Source organism: Silurus aristotelis (genome assembly GCF_946808225.1).
Source record: "Silurus aristotelis genome assembly, chromosome: 22".
NCBI classification, from domain to species: domain Eukaryota; kingdom Metazoa; phylum Chordata; class Actinopteri; order Siluriformes; family Siluridae; genus Silurus; species Silurus aristotelis.
Window position 1 is genome coordinate 1,672,883 of NC_139595.1, and position 20,605 is coordinate 1,693,487.

Genomic DNA, 20,605 nt, shown 5'->3' on the forward strand with positions numbered 1-20,605 from the left:
CAAAATATTGATGACCGTTTGTTTTGCTCTCTCAGAAAACGTGGAAAATCAAGATGCTATGTGTATAAAATGTTGATATTTCCTGTAGTTTTATCTCATTTCCTGTAAAACCAGATGTTTATATTGATAAGTTTGTCAGATGTTTAGACTCAGCGGTGGTGGAGTGATACTTCACAGTAGCCTAGCAATACAATAATGACTCGAATGCCGAGCGTGTTCAGATTCATAATTTCATCAATAAAATATTAAATAATACATCAAAAATTAAATCTCTCGGTCGATCCTGTCAACATCTTGTCATTAAATCGAGAAAATATTCTCATCGGTGAAAATCTAGTTTCTAATGTTCCTGAACTTGTTTTATTTCTATATCATCATTTATTTCCATGTCTATCTAGAATAAGAGCATTAAATATTATTTTTCTTTTTTTTTTTAGTGTTGGACAAGTGGTTAACATCCAGGCTAAAGTCAACAGGTCTTTCACCTCAAGCATGGAGGTAAAAAAAAAAAAAATAGAAAAAAGGATTAAATTCAGTATTATTCGTTTTCATTATATTTTATTCAAATGAAACTTAAACATGGTCTAAAACAGCGTTTTAGAAATAAATAAATTCTGAATATAGCATCAGTTAGCATCATTACTATAAGTTTATCTCTAATGACTCAGCCTGAGGTAATGATGACGAGGGAAAAACTTCTCAAGACTTCATGAGGAGAAAAATTTTGAGAGAAACCAGATTCAAACTATTTTATTATTACTATTATATTAGAACACTTATTGGGCTACATGAGGTAAAACTCATTCAGCAGATAATTTCAGAGCTTTACACTCTCATAGCATTAAATTCATATAGGAAATCTCGTCTTACTATGGTACATAAAACTCGGATAAGTGTACAAAAGGTCATGTTAGTTTATGCTAACAATCCCGTGACTCAAACACGTTGTACCGCCAAAGTGATTCTTGTGCCAAATTATTCAGAATATGTGTGTGTGTGTGTGTGTGTGTGTTTGTGTGTGTAAGGTGGGGATAGTGGTGAACTGTGAGGACCTGTACAGGAATTGCCACTGGAAAGTCTGTGAAGCTTTTGCCACCTTCGTAATTCGGCCTACAGTTAACGTCAAGGTGAGCCCGAGAGAAAAGAGGATCATCGGTGCAGATATATTTGCTAATGCAAATGTTTTAGCCGCAATACAACAATATGTCTATTGTATTTACATAAAAATAACAGGAACACATCATCGCTTGGCAACGGAAAAAAAAACGTAGAAGAATCATCCGCTTGCTAATCACAGAGGCCGAAAATTTACCTCACAATTTTTTGTAAAGGTCAAGTGATGGCGGAAATGAGACTAAGCTACGAGGAACGTCAATATTTTCCTCAGATATGTTGGAAAATTTGCGAGAAAAGGGTCGGTACAACACAAACGACACTGTAATTACACGTCCGATCGCTAACGCAGCTTTCCGTAAATTTAGAAGTAAAAAAAAACTAAATAAAACGAAAGAAATGAAGTGTTGCTTGGTTGTTAACATGCTAAACCAATGTCTAGCTTACATTACCGCTACGATCAATTAAAATCACTTTCTAGTAGTTTGTTACTCTGGCTAACAAAATTGTGAGGAAAAATTGTCGTGTAATAACAGCGAATATAGCAAAATGTGATGCGTTCAAGTTTTATTAAACATTTTTTTTATATTTTATAGCAAGTGAGGAAATTAACTAAGGTGACCTGTAATGTACTCGAACCGAATATGTACTAGAGCTTGAGATTAGCTTTATGCTAGCATCAGTGTTTGGAAATAACAACATTAAACTTATATAGCGGTTGACGCTAAGGTTAATCCAAGTGTGATTTCAGCCCTTCTGAGTCTTTTCTTTCATAAACTACCAACATATCTGAGGAAAATGTTGATATTTCCTGTACTTTTGTTTCATTTCCAGTGACGTTAATTGACGGCTTAGTGACAGGGTATTATTAGAACATTTGCATGAGTTTTTATTCATACTTTAACAGACGTGACATATTGTATTTGGAAATTTCTTGCCAAAATACACAATTATTATGACATTATAACATTTTGCACATTTTATATTCATATTTAAGGTTTCACTCTTACACGAGGTAACAAGTGTAAACATGTGTGTTTTGCAGATGATAGTAAAATAGTAAAGCAGATGATAATTGATGGTGTGTGTGTGTGTGTGTGTGTGTGTGTGTGTGTGTGTGTGTAAAGGGCCATCTGAAGCCGCTGATCCCTAACACAGAACTGGAGAAGGTGGAGTACAGCATCGCGGCCGAGAGAAGGAGGATGAGGCTTCTGCATGTTGACATCATGAAAGATCTGCTGAGCAGAAAAATTCACCGGACAAGCATTAGCGAAGGAATGTCTGGTAAGAAGAATTTAAATTTCCTGGAAACACACACACACACACACACACACACACACACACACGGGATCTGTTGACTTATTTGTTAGTGATGAGAGGATCGGATCATTTTAGTGACTCGGTTCTTTGAAACTTTTTTTTTTGAGTCATTTCGTTCATTTCGTTCCTTTGATCAGAAATCAAATGTTCCAGTTTTAATAAGCAGATCCACAAACACGTCTTCATACACCAACTTTTGACTACAGTTGGAATAATGAAAATCTGACAATGCAGTTAAGGCTAAATGCTGATAAACAGAATGATTCGCTTCACCTCTCATATCTTCTGGGTCGTGTTTTTAGTTCTTTTGTCACGTGACTCCCAAATTATTATTGTTATTATTGTAACAATAATGTCTCGATTCAGACAAAAAAAAAAAAAAAAAAACTAATTTATTGCATTGTGTAGTGTCTAATGAAGTCACGTGACAAAAGAAGGAACGACTCGTGCCAAAGGACTCATGAACTACTCGATTCTGTTTCCTGTGTATTGCTTTGCATAGCACCTATAGGAGTCACGTGATAAAAGAAGTAACGACTCGGACTAGAAGAATAAAGAGACGAATTCTACTCTATTCTGTTTCCTGTACATAACCGATAGAGATTTTTGTTATGTTTTGCGCATGCAGAAGAAAATGAACGAATCACTCTTTCAGACGACTCATTCTTCTGATTCGCATTAAAGACTCGTTTAATATGAACGATTCACCTGAGATGACACATTCTGCTCAGTCGCATTAAAGACTCGTTCTATATGAACGAATCACTCTTTGAGAAGACTCGTTTTTCTGATTTGCTTTAAAGACTCATTTAAAATGAACGAAACTCTTAGAGACGACACATTCTTTTGATTTGCATTAGAGACTCATTTGAAATGAACGAATCACTCTTAGAGACGACTCATTCTTTTGATTTGCATTAGAGACTCATTTGAAATGAACGAATCACTCTTAGAGACGACTCATTCTTTTGATTTGCATTAGAGACTCATTTAAAATGAACGAATCACTCTTATAGACGACTCATTCTTTTGATTTGCATCAGAGACTCATTTAAAATGAACGAATCACTCTTAGAGACGACTCGTTTCGCTAAATCGCATTGAAGACTCTTTCTATATGAAATGTCACAAGCATTCCTGGTTTTGTTTCCTACTTTTAACGTAATTTTTGTCCTGTTAGTGTTACCTTAATTTGGCTTCAGAAATGGAAAATGGTTTAAAAGAACTATAAATTGTTTGTTTCAAAATTACCTTTTTACACACCTTTTTGCTGACAATAATAGTAAGAGAAAGAGCATTTCTTCAAATTCATGAAGTATGCATAAATAGTGATAGTGTCCTGTGTACATATATGTGTGTGTGTGTGTGTGTGTGTGTGTGTGTCTGTGTCTGTGTTAGGTGCAGAAAGCCAAGACACGGAGGAAAAAGTCCCGACTGAGCAAACCCGAGTAGAGAGCGTAGAGCTGGTTCTGCCCACACATGCCAACCACCAGGTGAGCACGTTCGGAGGCCAGATCATGGCGTGGATGGAAAACGTAGCCACCATTGCTGCCAGGTAACAGCACACTAACCCTTTATCTTCTCTTTATTGCTTATCACATCCCGAAGTGTTTTATTACTTACACCACAGCAATTTGCACAAGAACATGCATTCACTCATTCAATCTCATTTTTTTTTTTATTATTTGGAGTCTGTGGTAGTTAAAGACAAACCACAAAAAAACCCCCATACAATCTCAAAGTTACAGCTTTACCAAAGCGCTGACATTGGAAACGCCTATAAATGTTGAAAACAGCTTAAAGAAAATGTTATTGCATTATCAATAATTAAATATAATGCAAGTTCCTCTAAATGAGCTGTTACTATAGAAACGAAAAACATATTACCACCACTGAATTACCTGTGATTTCACTGCCAGAGGTGCTTCTGAAAATGTTTTCTTTTTTTTTTTTTGTCTGTCAGAAGACAAAAATAGAATTTGGTCGCATCCTCTCGATTTTTCCATACACAGTCATGATCTACACACAGAAACCCAACCGTGTCTTGACTAATCCTGTAATAGACCTGCAGAGACAAACTATTACTTCTATAACGATTTCAAATTTAATTTACCACTTCAATCTTTCAAGCATTAAATTGTTGTTTATACCAATAAAAATCAAAAGAGTAAAGCTGTAGCGTTTTCCTAACGCGCGATTTCATGGATATTTGCATGTAAAGGTCACTCTGGTGTTATTGTTTTGCTCGGTAATGGTGAATTTATTTCAGGAATTTATCAGAGTTGTATTTTTTTTTAAGTGTAGCATTTTAAAATCAGCTGTTAATAATTGACTCCCTCTTTGGAGCTTTGAAGTCATTCGGCCGATCAAGAGTTCAAGGTTTGAACTTTACTAGTGAAGAACAAAACACAGGAATAACACCTTATGCAATCGTTCCATTACATTAAAAAAAAACAAAAAACGTGTATGCAGTACTGTGCAGACGTTCGAAGCAGACGTGAAGAAATGATGCTTAAAAAAATGTATTTTAAGTGTAAGAATTTCCATTCTTACACTTTTAACACTTGCACAAACTCGTGGATTTTGTAGGATCAGAGTCAGGTGTATGATTAACCAATTCTACAGGTGCTAATAAGGTGAGGGTGTGGAAGATAGTTTCATGTCCCAGGTCCTACACCATGGCGAGATTGAGCACAGGAAGTTCTACTGCATCAGTCTCTCCCAGGTAAAGATCTCAGAGCAGACTCGGGTTTCAAGATATGCTCTTCAAGCTAGTTTGAAGACGCAGAAAGAAATAGGCGATGCTGAGGAACTTAATACAGCAGATAAAAGACACATCATGAATAATTCCCTTCAATATCAGATGTCCAATAGTTTCATCAGCAAAGAACTGGCAGAAACCAGTGAGACCCAGGCACACCCATGTACTGTCTTGGCAGAAATGGTCTTCATTGAAGAATAATGGTCAGAAATCCAAAAGGAACTGGTGGCAGAACGATAACAGCAGCAGGTGCTCTGGACTGATGAGACAAAATCTAAAATATTTGTTTGTAACAGAGGGCAAGTTGTTTGCTGAAGTGCTGGACAGCGCTATAATAATGTGTGTCTGTAGGCAACAGTGAAGCAGGTGTTTCCAGAGGTTTGCTGCAAGTCTGGTGCTACATTTCTGCAAATGGAGCTGGAGATGTTGTCATGATTAATGGTGTCCTCAATGCTTAGAAATACAGACTAATAATTCTCCATCATGCAGTACCTTCAGGAAGGCATCTGATTGAACCTAAATTTATTCTGCAGCAGGACAACGACTCCAAACACACAGCCATTAGTGTAGAGAAGAACCAGGAGTACTGGAAGTGATAGTTTTGGCCCTCACAGAGCCCTGATCTCAAATTCTTCTGGTCTGACTGAGATTACATGAAGAGACAGAAGGACTTGGGGAGCCTACATCCACAAAAAAATCTGTGCTTAGTTTTCAAGAAGGTTTGGAACAACCAACCTGTTGAGTTCCTTCATAAACAAGTATAACGTAAAAGAATTGTTGATTTTTTGCAGGGCAGAGGGTTCTCACTTTGATTTGGATTTCTCTACTTTTCATTCACTTTTTTTGTGTGTGAAGCGTTTCCACTTTACAGACTCCCACAACTGCTGAAAACGTTTGCACAGTACTATATATATATATATATATATACAGTGAGGAAAATAAGTATTTGAACACCCTGCTATTTTGCAAGTTCTCCCACTTAGAAATCATGGAGGGGTCTGAAATTGTCATCGTAGGTGCATGTCCACTGTGAGAGACATAATCTAAAAAAAAAATCCAGAAATCACAATATATGATTTTTTAACTATTTATTTGTATGATACAGCTGCAAATGAGTATTTGAACACCTGAGAAAGTCAATGTTAATATTTGGTACAGGAGCCTTTGTTTGCAATTACAGAGGTCAAACGTTTCCTGTAGTTTTTCACCAGGTTTACAAACACTGCAGGAGGGATTTTGGCCCACTCCTCCACACAGATCTTCTCTAGATCAGTCAGGTTTCTGGCCTGACACTGGGAAACACGGACTTTAAGCTCCCTCCAAAGATTCTCTATTGGGTTTAGGTCTGGAGACTGGCTAGGCCACGCCAGAACCTTGATATGCTTCTTACAGAGCCACTCCTTGGTTATCCTGGCTGTGTGCTTCAGGTCATTGTCATGTTGGAAGACCCAGCCTCGACCCATCTTCAATGCTCTAACTGAGGAAAGGAGGTTGTTCCCCAAAATCTCGCAATACATGGCCCCTGTCCTTCTTTCCATAATACAGTGCATTCGCCCTGTCCCATGTGCAGAAATACACCCCCAAAGCATAATGCTACCACCCCCATGCTTCACAGTAGGGATGGTACTCTTGGGATGGTACTCATCATTTTTCTTCCTTCAAACATGTTTAGTGGAATTATGACCCAAAAGTTCTATTTTGGTCTCATCTGACCACATGACTTTCTCCCATGACTCCTCTGGATCATCCAAATGGTCATTGGCAAACTTAAGACGTGCCTGTACATGTGCTGGTTTAAGCAGGGGAACCTTCCGTGCCATGCATGATTTCAAACCATGACGTCTTAGTGTATTACCAACAGTAACCTTGGAAACGGTGGTCCCAGCTCTTTTCAGGCCGTTGACCAGCTCCTCCTGTGTAGTTCTGGGCTGATTTCTCATCTTCCTTAGGATCATTGAGACCCCACGAGGTGAGATCTTGCATGAAGCCCCAGTCCGAGGGAGATTGACAGTCATGTTTAGCTTCTTCCATTTTCTAATGATTGATCCAACAGTGGACCTTTTTTCACCAAGCTGCTTGGCAATTTCCCCGTAGCCCTTTCCAGCCTTGTGGAGGTGTACCATTTTGTCTCTAGTGTCTTTGGACAGCTCTTTGGTCTTGGCCATGTTAGTAGTTGGATTCTTACTGATTGTATGGGGTGGACAGGTGTCTTTATGCAGCTAACTACCTCAAACAGGTGCATGTAATTTAGGATAATAAATGTAGTGGAGGTGGACATTTTAAAGGCAGACTAACAGGTCTTTGAGGGTCAGAATTCTAGCTGATAGACAGGTGTTCAAATACTTATTTGCAGCTGTATCATACAAATAAATAGTTTAAAAATCATATTGTGATTTCTGGATTTTTGTTTTTTAGATTATGTCTCTCACAGTGGACATGCACCTACGATGACAATTTCAGACCCCTCCATGATTTCTAAGTGGGAGAACTTGCAAAATAGCAGAGTGTTCAAATACTTATTTTCCTCACTGTATATATATATATGTGTGTGTGTGTGTGTGTGTGTGTGTGTGTGTGTGTATGTATTATTTATATTTATTTAGCTGTTTTGTGATTAACCAGTTACTGAATAAATAAATACAACCTCCAGATGTTTCCAGCTGTGGAACTTACCACTTCACTGATGAATTCTGCATTCTGATTGGTCAGAAAGTGTTCATGTCATTTTCTATGAGCTCTGACAATAGTGTAGGTCCAAATAACATCGAGGGAAAAAGATCAAATGTAATCGTGATGTTTCCTGTAAAGTGTCTCCAGTGTCAGAGCTTCAAAAGAGTAAAAAAAAAGACATGCAATGTAACTATAAACGGATAAAAAAAAGGACTTTCATTAAGAAACTTTTCCAGCATTGGCAAATTGCTGAAACTAGTCAACGTCGGTTGTTACGGGCAACAGTAACCCCGCCTCATTACACGATTGTTGTTTGTTTTCAGCCGGTTATGCCACGCCCACCCGACCCTGAGGACTATAGACATGTTCCACTTTAGAGGACCATCTCAAGTCGGAGACCGCGTGATCCTCAAAGCAATCGTCAACAACACTTTTGAGAACAGGTGAGAATTGGATATAGACAGGAAGTGACATCGGGGTTACAGACATTTTTTTTACCACTTTGCTTCGTTTTGGCAGTATGGAGGTGGGCGTGTGCGCAGAGGCTTATCAGGGGGAGGAGTCTCTGAGACACATTAACAGTGCGTTTATGACTTATGAGGTCCTGGATGACAAGGGCAAGCCACGCCCACTACCCCCAATACAACCTGAACCGCTGGTAAGGCCATGACTGAGACTTACTTCCTGTTCAGACTTCCTGTGTTGATCTTAATATCGTGCATTGTTTTTTTTTAATCATCCACATTAACAGGATGGAAAGAGGAGATACCAGGAGGCGACTGCCAGGAAGAAGATTCGACTCGACAGGTACTGAACTCCAAAACATCTGTTAGGAAAATGAGTATCAGTTCAAACCAGGATGAAGTACCACAACGATGGCGTTTTAGCGACACGTAAAAAAAAAACCGAGAATAATGTTGTAGCATCACTGGTTGAATTACCGGTGCGTCGGTGTATCTTCCTCTGGAGAAACATCTCTCCTCAACGAATAGCACACAGATGTGATAGTAGTGTCGTGAGTCATCATGTTTACGTAGCAGCAGCGGTGCTCAGAGAACGCACTTCGAGAAATCAAACTACAGATTAAATATTGGTCATAAATGAGGTGGGAGCTCAGTGGTGAAGGCATTGGACTTTGGATTGGAAGGTCATAGGTTTAAATCCCAGCACCACTAAGCTGCCACTACTGGGCCCTTGAGCAAGGCCCCCAACCCTCCCCTGCTCAGGTGTAAGTTGCTCTGTATAAGGGCATCTGGCATAAATGTAAATGATTGGTCACTTTCTGAATAATAAAAACATAGCGCATCTACTAATAATTAGATATAAATAAGTTTTGCTGCACAGCCGATGCACAGACAAATTGATGGTTGCAGAAGGAGAAAAATCCATTAAAAGTTGTACCTGGAATAAAAGCTAGAGTGCTTTAGAAAATGAGTCAGCTCTTCTGACCAATCAGAATTCGACTGTGCACTGGTTATAAAGTCAGGTGAAGGTAATGCTGAGGTGAGATTCGGCTCTGGTTTGAAATGGGAATTATTATTTATTTATTTTTTAAATCACGTCCTGTTTTTGCGTAAAAGATAATAACGATTTCTTTATCCAATCCAGAAAGTACATCATCTCCTGTAAGCATACTGAAGTGCCCTTGTCCGTCCCCTGGGACCCCAGCAACCAGGTATCCACTTCCACATTATAACCAGAGATAAAAAAAAAAAAACGATAAAAGATACGATGCAGGGACAATTAAAAGACCACAATCTCGCATAACGACATCTTATCGGTTCCCTCAAACCCCCGCAGGTGTATCTGAGCTACAACAATGTGTTTGCTCTGAAGATGTTAGCGGCTAGGAAAGGCTGGGTTCTTACCGCTAAGAAGAAGAACGTGAGTACGCTTGTCTTTTTAAAAGTCCCCCGGAGCGTTGAACCTGCGCTGTGCTATTAAGAGCGGTGTCGTCTGGGTTTTTGCAGGTGTTCCTGTTCACTCAGGAGGTGAATCAGAGCCTTTGTGTGAGGGTTGAATCGGAGATGAACGTTTCGGCAGAGAGAGCTTACGCCCTGCTCTCGGACCTCAGCCACAGGCCCAAATGGGATAAGCACTACAAGTAGGTCATTGTTGCCCGTGTTTTACATCAGAACCGAGAAGGAGCTCAGTGATTGGCTGTTGGAAAAGAAAAATAATAATAATTAAAAAAAAAAGAGTTAAACATCTAAATGGTGAGGATCCAAGTAGTTATAACATTTACAAAATTGGCCTCCACACACACACACTATACTGCAGCTTATAAAACAGCACTTGATGTAAGAACATCATCTCATCACTATATATATATAAAATGAATATGAATTAATATTTAAACGACGCCAGGAGACGCTAAAAACAAAGCTCGATTCGTCTACTGAACATCTGCACTGTATAACCCCCAACTTCTGTTGTGTACAGACAGTGCAATCCCATCGTCCCGGTCGATGCCGATGACATAATCTACCACGTCCTCGCTCCATCCGTGACCGAAGGAGGCAAAAACCAGGATTTCATCCTTCTGGCCTCCAGGAGGCTGCCGTGCGATACCGGGTGAGTGAGGTGCTGAAGGAAAACCTGTAACGCTGTTAACCCCAGACTTCTCACTGCCTTCAGAAGATCGCTGTAGCATAAACATGAAGCGTCCTTCATTCTTTTATTGAAACCGGTGTATTTTATATACATGCAGAGATCCATATATTATTGCAATACGTTCCGTGAGTCTTCCCACACACCCTCCAACGGAGGACATGAACAGGGGGGAGATGCTTTGTGCAGGGTTCATCATCTACCCTGTGTCGGAAAACGTATCAAAGGTGAGCGCTCATGTTCAAGTCAAAAAACAACTTCATCACAGTTGGTTTTATGGACATGTGTAAATATATATATATTGCCTCGTTTTTTTTCTCCTCAGATGTGCTACTACAACCAGACCAATCCGGGCGTGCTGCCGTACATCTCCATGGACATCGCCGGACTGTCGTCCAGCTTCTGTTCTGTGTTCATCTCCTGCAGACAGTACCTGATGGACAACGGACAAGTCGAACCTGATGCCATCTCGACCACACCTCTCTAGCGCCCCCTGTTATCGGCTGCTCAGTCGTTCTAAACCAGTCTCTAACGTCTACACTGAAACCACTAGTTCTAAGTTTGTTATTTTAGTTTTAATTCTGTAGTTTTATGGTCATTGCAGTTTGGACGATTATGATGGAGCAGTTCGATATTTTTTTAATCAGTTATTAAACGATGTATCAGGTTGTAACATGTGCATTGTTATGGATTCGGTTTTACACATGGCATTTGGCTATAATGTAGTATATAGACATCTGATTTTCCAGCCATATGTGCTTCAGGATAGGATCTTATTGTGTGTCAAGGACGTCTTCGGATACGGTAGGCTAAAATCGATCTTTACATGGGTTGGAAGATTTCTCATGGTCGCTAAAGAGCTCAAGCCTCATTGAACATCTTTGGGATGAATGTGAACGCTGACTGCACCTCAGGCGTCCTCACCTTCTCACCTACATCAGGAACCTGACTTTACTCACACCCTTGTGGCTGGAATGAAATCTCACACAATCCCCATAAAATCTAGTGGAACATCTTCCTAGAAGGGTGGAGTTTATAATAACAGCAAATGGAGACTAAATGTGGAATGGAATTTTTAACACTGTATGGCCAGGTATCCACAAACCTTTAATCATGAGGTGGAAATATATACAAGCACAAAATACTAAAATACGATTTCTTATGAAGCTGTGATTTGTTGATTATAATGGCCAGAAAAAACTCTAGCATCTGATTGGTTGGAACTTCTCCCTCAGGATAATGTTCTATATTGTACTAAGATGGATCAGATGTTTTTGTAGTCCTGTTAGATGCTGGTCAGTAGTTTTGGTGTATATGTGAATTAACATCTAAGAACATCATGATAATAAAGATAAAGGATGCGGTTGAAGTGAATTTGCGTCCAATTGTTTAATTACAGAAAACGTCTTTATTTTACATGCTTGGATTTAAACCTCTGTAAATTCAATGGGACGATTGTAAAAGGTCCTGTTACAAGGTAAAACATCGACCTCCCCATCGCGAGTCCTCCATTTCTGGTCCTGTCTTCCACCGTGAGAGAAAACCGTGCCTGGTTTTGTCGAAGAATCCTAATTCCAGCCTCCGATCTCTCCAGGTAGATATCCAACAGCTGCAAGGAGACATCCTGCCAAACCTCTTGAAAGAGATCCATCATGTCCTCGACCATGTGCGGTGTGTAACCCTGATCCAGAACCTCCCGAGGCCAGCTAGGAGCCATGGTGACGTATGGAAAAATCTCGTTAATGGTCCTCACGTACTCCAGGCCTGAGATGTAGCCCTCGACGTTGAAAACTCCATGTGCGACGTCCATGTTGATCCAGACTGGATGGTGGAGAAGGTCTCCAGCGTACACCTGTCGAAGCAGATGAAGTGACGTAGCTAGATGCATCTGAGACTTCACCCTGATGTAGATGCCCCATGGGTTCTTTGAAGTGAGGATTAAATCTAGACAATCCTGAAGAGGCAGCTCTGGCAGTGAGCCTTCAACCACTGGAGTTATCAAATCTCCTGTTCCAGATGTTACAGGAATCACCAGCATTCCACTTGGGTTTTCTGGAAACACAACAAATCATTGGGTAGTGTGATGGTACCACCTCAGTTACACTGAAGAGCTAAAGGTTTGTAGACACCTCACCATCACATTATTTCTTGCCATACCTTTGAGTAAAGCTAGAAGAGAGGCACGGTCATGCACCTCCTCCCACAGGATGTTAAGTCCTTCACCGTTTGCAGGCTTGAAATAATCCACTATGTTTCCACCTGTGTAGAACCTTCTTGGTCTGTTCCTCTGCTCTAATACACAAAGATACAGAAATGTCAAATATAAATATTAAATATAATTATAGAAATGTTCTAAAGAGGCGAGGAACCCACTTGCAGCTTCTTTAAACTGGGACAGCACAGGTTCGTAGATGTCGTAGTAGATGCGCTGAGGGTTGCTGTTGTCTCTAACGAAGAGCAGGTCATTGACGGTGGGGTTCTCCTCACCTTGCCACAAGGTCAAACTGAACCTGGATCATACAGAGAGTAGGTGTGTTTTTAAAATGAAAAGCTTCATCTTTGTGATGGTACATGATGCAGATCCTGCTACTCGGTTGGTAAAAGGGGATAGTAAGAGGAACTGAATCAGGTCTGACTCCATCCTCTGGTCAAATAAGAGAAGATGGATCAGGTCTGACTCCATCCTCTGGTCAAATAAGAGAAGATGGATCAGGTCTGACTCCATCCTCTGGTCAAATAAGAGAAGATGGATCAGGTCTGACTCCATCCTCTGGTCAAATAAGAGAAGATGGATCAGGTATGACTTCATCCTCTGATCAAATAAGAGGAACTGGCTCAGGTCTGACACCATCCTGTGCTAAAATCAGAGGAGATGGACCAGGCTTGACTCTTTTGTTTTGGGTAAAATACCTGGAGGACTGGCTGAGAAGCCAGCTGAGGTGAGGCCATCCATTCTTCACCATAACTGCCAGAACAGGAAACGTGATTCTTTGTGGAAGGTGTTTGACGGAGTCGTACATCTTCGTCACCATAGACTGCGTGTACGTGACATTGGGGAAGATGGGCAGGTAAAGAACCTTCCAGCCTGGTGAGATGGTTACATCTGGGAACTTTGTCTGGATAAGTTCTAAGAATCTGGTAGGTTTAAAAATATAGTGAGATGTTAAACCAAGGCTGTTCCACAAGCTGTAGAAGAATTTCTCTACACATTTGGAGTAAGGAGCATGACAAAAGACACCCAAGTGGAATATTTTCCTACAAGAAGTATTTTTCCTACTGAAACGTTCTATTCTCACCGAGTACCATTGACCACGGGCCAGAAAGTTGGAACGTTTGGACCGTGAAAGATATCGGCGTTCAACCATACGGGGCGATTGATTCCTGTTTGATTCTTGAGCCTGAGAAGATCAAGTGAATGCTCCACCGCTTGAAGACTTTTAAAATCCAGTTTTATTCCTAATTAAAGGGGAAAAACACGCATTTTAGAAGAAATACATCTAATGCAAAGTTCTCCAATCTTCTTCCATTACTGATTCTTCACCTTTCTTAGATTTAATAACCGCATCGAGCCACTCTTCCAAAGTGTTATCACTGTAGACATCTGGCGGATGGGCCATGATGGGAATGTTGGTCTCGTTGACCGTGTTATGACCTTGAACATTGACATCAGCCTCCAGAATCATAACGTCACCTGAGGAACGGATCGTCACAGTGCTTGTTATCTCGTACAGTTATCAATCTAGATTCATCACTCGTTACATAATCGTGAAACTTCGGCCAGAAAATAATACAACTCATGAGGAAAGGATTTCGTATTTACTCTCCAGGGCTTTTTTGGTTTCGGCTTTGCTGTTGGCAGCGTGATACCAAGTAGCGTAAAGTCCGTCTTTCTCTTCAATCTCCTCATTTTGAAGAAGAAATTCCAGCATGTCTCCATCTGTAGGGGATGGGACCATGGTCTCTAATGGTCCTGAAGAAACACAACACAAGTGTATTTATATAATCAGTGGTGGATGAAGTACACAAGTTAAAATAGAGACACTCAGTAACAGTAAAAGTGTCCCTTTAAACTTTCACTTGAGTAAAAGTACAAAATATTTTGCCTTCAAATGTACTTAAGTATCCAAAGTACTATTTATTATAACTCTAATGTTCCTATTATCATTTTTATCACAAGATTCTTTACTTCATCACCTCAGTTTAGGGTAAAGACTCGAATGTGACTCTCAGCACACTGATCTATTAATAGAATGATATTAATGACTCAAACACTGATTGATTTCTGTTACAATCATCATGAACACAAAACGTATTTTCAACAACTTTTTAAAAAGAAAATTGTGTAAATGAGGTCACGTGTGTTGTTTTGAGTTGAGTTTCATGGATGTTTCTAAATGTTCTGCTTGCCGTTGAACTGACGCTGAACTGTATGTTCGTGATCCAAGCGGCAAATTTGTTCACTCATAATTTGTTCACTCATAAATTAAAAGGAACGACTGATTTCGCAAAATCTAGTTGAGTAAAATGGGAGATGTTTGATGTTAAACTGTAGTGAAGTTCAAATAAACGTCTCCCCAAATGGAAATACAGATTGTAAATTACAGATATGTGAAAAAGCGACTCAAATTCAGTAACGAATTACATTAACTTTATTACTGTCTGTAAATAAGGAGAAAATACTGTATGTAGCTTTAACATTTTTTACTCAAACTAATTTTGTCTAGAAGAGTTTAATATTTCGTCTACAGCCTCAGCGTTAACCCAGTCTGGAGAATAACAGCATTTATGCTAAAGCTCTTTCCAGTGATGGAAACAAGATCAACATACACGGCCGTATTTATCATGGTTCTTGCCTGATCCATTTAATTATAGTTATATTGTAGATATATACATGTTATATATCAAAATAAGTTCTCTTGATTAGCACGTGATCACTAGCGCTAACTAGCTCGCTAGCTATTTCCAGAAACTAAAACAATTGTTCTATTAACTACGTCTTAACGATTTCCAAACAAAAAAAAGAGAACAAAAATTATATCGGTTATGGAATCTTAGCAGCTCGCAATGTACGACTTTTCCCAGCCATATGTGGTTCTTCACCACATTGTTAGCACAAACATGGAGGCACACAATTGTATCAAGTGTCTTTTGGACCCTGACACATGAAATTTACCATCATTTCCATCATTTTACTAACATTTATGTAACTAAATGAAGCTCACACAAATCTCCACAAAATCTAGTAGAACATCTTCCAAGAGAAGAGAGGAGCTTATTTTAATAATAAATGTGGAATGGGATGTTCAAAAAGCACATATGGTTCGTATGTCTAATCTTATAGTAGCTACTTATAATAAAACTTATAAAAGTAATAAATTAGTGGTCTATGGTCTTTTTAAGATCTTTGAAAGAACGCAGCTTTACAGCAATCTGGATGCAGATTTTTGGCAAAAAAATTAAAATAATTCAAGCAAAAGTTCGACACCACAGGGTTTGTAATATTTTAAACAATAATACATTTACCTGAACCCGAGTTTATGGTGAGGACCACGGAAATTACTGTTATGATGATCAGCAGCACAATGAGCCCAACAGCCACACACAACATATTGAACTGCTGTCTGGTACAAATCCCCAGTATGGTCTTCGGTATCTTTTCTTCATCTTCTATCTCATCTTGTCGTCTTTCGTTACCATTCTTCCTTCTCTCGTCCATCCTTGTAGTTCCGTCTCCTGAGTTCTGCTGTTCTGCAGTTCAGGCGTTTCAAGTTTTATCTTATCAACGGATCATAAAGAAAAATGATTCTGGAGAGACAGAACTTTGTTCGGCTGTTATCTGACTTATAAAAATGACTCTTGGTCCTTGAAGATGGTATTAACATTTTCAGTGAAGGAGCAGCATGAAAAAAATGGCACTTCAGACAAATATCTCACAAGACATGGTGGACATTTATCTGATCTTCTTCTCCAGTGCAGTCTTCGGCCTGTTGGAGCTTTTCTCAGGTACAATCAGTCGAATTTTCCTCTTCGGTGAGCCATCACCCGAGGACAGGTACTCCTGGACAACAGAGACCGTTGAGGACCCTGGGGTCATAGAGTCATCAGGAAGTACTTCTCCATCTTGTGGTGTTTGAAACTCTTTCTGAAGACTTTCTTTACCATCTTCTGGTGCACCCAGTGCCAGGCTTAGGTCCAGGGATGGGATTTGACTGTGGTCTATAGTGTTTTTTGTACCAAGTGGTTCCGTGGTTTCAGCTGAAAGATTGGAAGTCTGCACGGGTGGACTGGATTCCTCTGGATTCTTTTCAGAACTCTGTGTTTCTAAGGGATCCATTGAACTTTCCTCACATTGCGATTTCTCAGAATTCGTGTATTTTTCTTCAGTCTTTTGTCCTTCACTCTGCTTTTTCATCTCACTCTTCTGAGATTTGTCTTTCTTGATCTTTTTTGGTGTTCTTTTCACATCTTTAGCCTCAGCGTCAGAACCAGACTTTGGAGAAACCTGACTTTTTTTGAGAGGGTTCAGATTTAATTTGACCTTCAGCTTACTATGTCTTTGAGATCTAGGTTTAAGAGTTTTTGAATTCCTCGATTGTGCGTTGCCTTTTCTTTGTTTAGATTCTTTGCCTGGACTTGATTTGCTTTTTGGCTGCAGTGCTTCAGACATTTTTGTCCTGCTGATTTTGTATGGACCTTCCTTTCTAGATACATACAAGGCACGTTCCATGGACAAATCAAAGGTTACGCTTCTTTGGATTCTAGCTTGGGTTCCATCCTGGTGCTCCATGTTGGACTGGTTGTAATTTAATGTATCTTTGTACAGAATGACCTTAGAGCTTCTTGGGAGCATATGCTCCTCTTGATTTTTAGGCATATTGTCCTGGATGTCATCCATGTAAGTCTGAGGATGGTGCTGAACTGGTAGAACACCATATCCTCCTCGATGTTGGCGCTTGAAGAAGGAATGATTCTTGTGAGTTAAGATTTTGGCATTTGGTTCCTCTTCTGGGGTGAATGTTTGTCTTTGGGCAATTAACATGTGTCTTCTCAGAGCTATCTGCTGCATTCTCAGTGTCGATGTGTCTTCCCTTGGAGATCGTTGTCTGGGATGATCAGTGTTCAACCCACTGGCACTTTTTACCTTATGTCTTTGAAGGCTTCCATCTGGGATTTAAACAAGAATACGGTTTATGTGTGATCTGAAGAAGAAAATATTCTCAGAATAATACATATTTTAATACCTTCATCTTTGATTTTTGGACAGAAATCGGTGTCTTTCCATCTGTCTAAATAGGTTGACCATTCTTCTTCCACATTCGGTCGAATTCCTCTGTTAGTTCTTTGATGGAAAGCTTTTCTCCTGGATGTCAAACCACAGTTTTGGCAAATGAAATGGTTTCTCATTGTGTCGGGTCTGCTCTCAGATGAAGTGTCCTCTTTGTCCCATTGTGGATGATCACGGTTGTTGCTGTTTTGGAGAGCATAAGACATCGAGAGAGCCACTTTGCCTTCAGAGAAGTCCCACGTCTGGCTGGACGGTTCCTCGGCTCCTTTTGTCTTCTGCGTTGGGTGAAACCTTCTCCCCAACTTCCTGTGTAGAAGTGCAAGTATTGCAAGCGTAATCACAACACCACCTGAAATTCAAAAGTTCTGGTGTCAGAAAATTCCAGAGAAATTCAAGATTTCTTTGTTTGGAAAACACTTTGGCCTGGGATTTGAACTCAAAACCATCACAGATCAAATATTTTGTCTTATTACTGATTATGAATGGAGATGTTCATAAAATGTTAATACTCACCCAGGCATGAACATACAACAGCAATGGCAATGTCTCTGGTGTAGCGCTGAGATGTGATCGAACTCGTAGCATTGATGTCCGCCATCATGTTTCCGTTAGCTGGCATACAGTTAGCCTCGTTTATCTCCAGCACTGTCTGAACTTTGGGGTTGTCTGAACCAGCACACGCCATCCTCTTCCCGTTGTGCAAAACTTTGTCTGGAGACTGAATGTAGCTGTTGAGAAAACGGGCTAACTCCCTCAGCTCACAGCTACAGTTCCAGTGATTCAGGTCCAAGTTTAGCATCGAGAGTCTTAGGAGATACGAGAAAGCATCAGGCACATTTTGAAGCCTGTTTCGTGAGATATCCAGACTCCCGAGACGCGGCAGGTTGCGGAAACTGTCTCGACCCACAAAGGAGATGAGGTTGTCCGACAAATCTAAGGTCTCCAAGCTTCTCAGATCAGATGAAGCAAACGTACTGGAGTTAAGAAAGCTCAGAAGGTTCCCCTCCAGCAGCAGAGTTTTCAGAGAATTGGTGTTTTGAAACCAGGATCCACAGATTTCCTTTATAGAATTATGACCCAAATGAAGGGTCTCTAGTTTACGAAGCCAGGAGAAGGTCAATCTATCGAGGGAGGGGCTGGAGAGAAGGTTGTGGTCCAAAGATAGGGTTCTGAGGACAGTTAGGTTTTGAAAAGCGTTCCCTACGATGGTCGAGATGATGTTGTTGCTGAGTACCAAAACACTCATGTTGGATAAATCAGAGATCGCGATGTGATCCACAGTGTCGATGGATCCGTCGGTGAGCATCAAGGCTTTGGTTGAATCCGGAGCCTCTGGAGATAAAAGAAAATTAAAGTGTTCACCTGAAACCCCCACCAATTTCTTGTCTCGCTGTTTAATACCAGCTGAGATCCCCAAATATCACATCAATCTCCAGTTTTCTCAACATTTACTCTCATTGCTGTTCTCCATACTTTCATTTTGACTAAAACATTTCATTTGCCACGTATCTGAACTGTATCTAATCTAGAAGCAAACAGGTCAGTGCCCAAGTCTGGAATGTAAACTAATATATTTCTTTGTTCAAAATTACCATATTGGTGCTATATTAAGGCCTGACATGATGAACAGAACATGAATGAATGATTGAGAAGCTTGGTCACCTATGATCATGGAGATCTTACTGCAGATGATGGCGTCATTCGAACACACAATGCAGGAATCCGGGCAGAGCGAATGAGAGGAAAGCTGGACTTGTGTTACTGACACCATCAGTAGCAGGAGGACACCTGAGGAGCATCAGCATTTGTTAGCTTGGATTAATTACACTTAACACAGGCTGACATTGTCCTTGAAATGAACTGTATGAACTGACGAGCACTAAATATCAGTTTAGGGTCTACAGGAAGCTGCTAGAAAGCTACAGATGTGGAAAACATCATTCAGAACCTACAGTGTTAATTATTCGTACTTACTTCTCATGGTTTTCTCATTTAGTTGACTGGGTCACACAGTGTTGCAGCTCTCACATCCCCAAGATCTTGGACCTTCTTCTGAAAGTCCCAACCAAGATTTAAAATCAAGCTAATTGGCTACTTCACCAGTTTAAAACATTCATTAGATCTTTTAGGTTTCACGCTGTTTTGTAGCACTTCATATCCTTCTGTGCTCCTGTTACAAAGTAGTGGTGATAAAACATGCATGATGCTCCACCTGTTCTCCTCAGTAACGTATCCAAGGGTGTGACTGAGTCATTGGTCTATTATTAAAACTCAAACTTCAAATAAAGGAATCTTTTCAATCTAGATTATAGAAATGTTGCTGATTAAACATATAGTAAATACTTCTAGATGATATTGGCCTAAGCTGTATTATTACTAAATAAAGCTGACATCAGCAAAATTTCTCAAAGCAACACCGGTACGTAGGCATCTCATCGTTATTCCACACTTTCTTCTCCTTCTGGCTTGGGGGTCTATGACTGCAAATAACAACAATAGCTGGTAAAAAGCTGTGAAATTTGGTACCCTGATTGAGGAGCATCAGAGGAACCTTCTGATAAAATTTTGACCATGTTCTCTTAATGCTCGTGCATCATTAACAGGTCAAATTTAAATTTTACAAAATTACAAAAGTCAGACCATCTGAATCAATAGGTCTATAGCCGAGTTCAAAACACACAATAACACCAAATTCTCCCGAACCAGGACTATTTGTGCTCATTTATTGTTTAATTAATTGTATTATTATAATTACTATTATTTCTATTCCCTAATATTATTATTCACGCATTATTAATAGTCTAAAGCCGTAGATGATTCTCAAACCCTCTTTCGACGTATGTTGA

The 20,605-nt window shown here is 39.9% G+C and overlaps 3 protein-coding genes across 5 annotated transcripts in view; 1 reads left to right on the top strand and 2 right to left on the bottom strand.

The window, feature by feature from the left end:
- Positions 1 to 11,848, top strand: part of acot11a (acyl-CoA thioesterase 11a) — a 15,252-nt gene extending 3,404 nt beyond the window's left edge. For all 3 annotated transcript variants that reach the window (XM_083525125.1, XM_083525123.1, XM_083525124.1), the window contains 13 exons: positions 438 to 498; positions 1,026 to 1,127; positions 2,241 to 2,397; positions 3,832 to 3,988; positions 8,188 to 8,307; positions 8,384 to 8,522; positions 8,616 to 8,671; positions 9,473 to 9,539; positions 9,665 to 9,748; positions 9,835 to 9,968; positions 10,307 to 10,438; positions 10,575 to 10,701; positions 10,800 to 11,848. In XM_083525125.1, coding sequence (XP_083381251.1) covers positions 438 to 498; positions 1,026 to 1,127; positions 2,241 to 2,397; positions 3,832 to 3,988; positions 8,188 to 8,307; positions 8,384 to 8,522; positions 8,616 to 8,671; positions 9,473 to 9,539; positions 9,665 to 9,748; positions 9,835 to 9,968; positions 10,307 to 10,438; positions 10,575 to 10,701; positions 10,800 to 10,961 — 1,498 coding nt within the window. In that variant the 3' untranslated portion in view covers positions 10,962 to 11,848. The remainder of the gene's footprint in view (positions 1 to 437; positions 499 to 1,025; positions 1,128 to 2,240; positions 2,398 to 3,831; positions 3,989 to 8,187; positions 8,308 to 8,383; positions 8,523 to 8,615; positions 8,672 to 9,472; positions 9,540 to 9,664; positions 9,749 to 9,834; positions 9,969 to 10,306; positions 10,439 to 10,574; positions 10,702 to 10,799) is intronic.
- An 11-nt stretch (positions 11,849 to 11,859) lies between these two features.
- Positions 11,860 to 16,214, bottom strand: fam151a (family with sequence similarity 151 member A). Its single transcript, XM_083525117.1, has 8 exons — positions 15,998 to 16,214; positions 14,295 to 14,444; positions 14,016 to 14,165; positions 13,771 to 13,930; positions 13,385 to 13,609; positions 12,848 to 12,984; positions 12,632 to 12,766; positions 11,860 to 12,526 (listed from the first exon to the last, which is right to left on the bottom strand). Exons 1-8 carry the CDS (start codon positions 16,188 to 16,190, stop codon positions 11,883 to 11,885), a joined length of 1,794 nt encoding a protein of 597 aa, XP_083381243.1. The 5' UTR covers positions 16,191 to 16,214; the 3' UTR covers positions 11,860 to 11,882.
- Positions 16,215 to 16,420: 206 nt separating this feature from the next.
- lrrc53 (leucine rich repeat containing 53) lies at positions 16,421 to 20,346 on the bottom strand. Its single transcript, XM_083525100.1, has 5 exons — positions 19,734 to 20,346; positions 19,422 to 19,547; positions 18,273 to 19,091; positions 17,716 to 18,108; positions 16,421 to 17,638 (listed from the first exon to the last, which is right to left on the bottom strand). The coding sequence occupies exons 1-5, from the start codon at positions 19,738 to 19,740 to the stop codon at positions 16,425 to 16,427; spliced, it is 2,559 nt and encodes an 852-aa protein (XP_083381226.1). The 5' UTR covers positions 19,741 to 20,346; the 3' UTR covers positions 16,421 to 16,424.
- Positions 20,347 to 20,605: the final 259 nt, after the last annotated feature.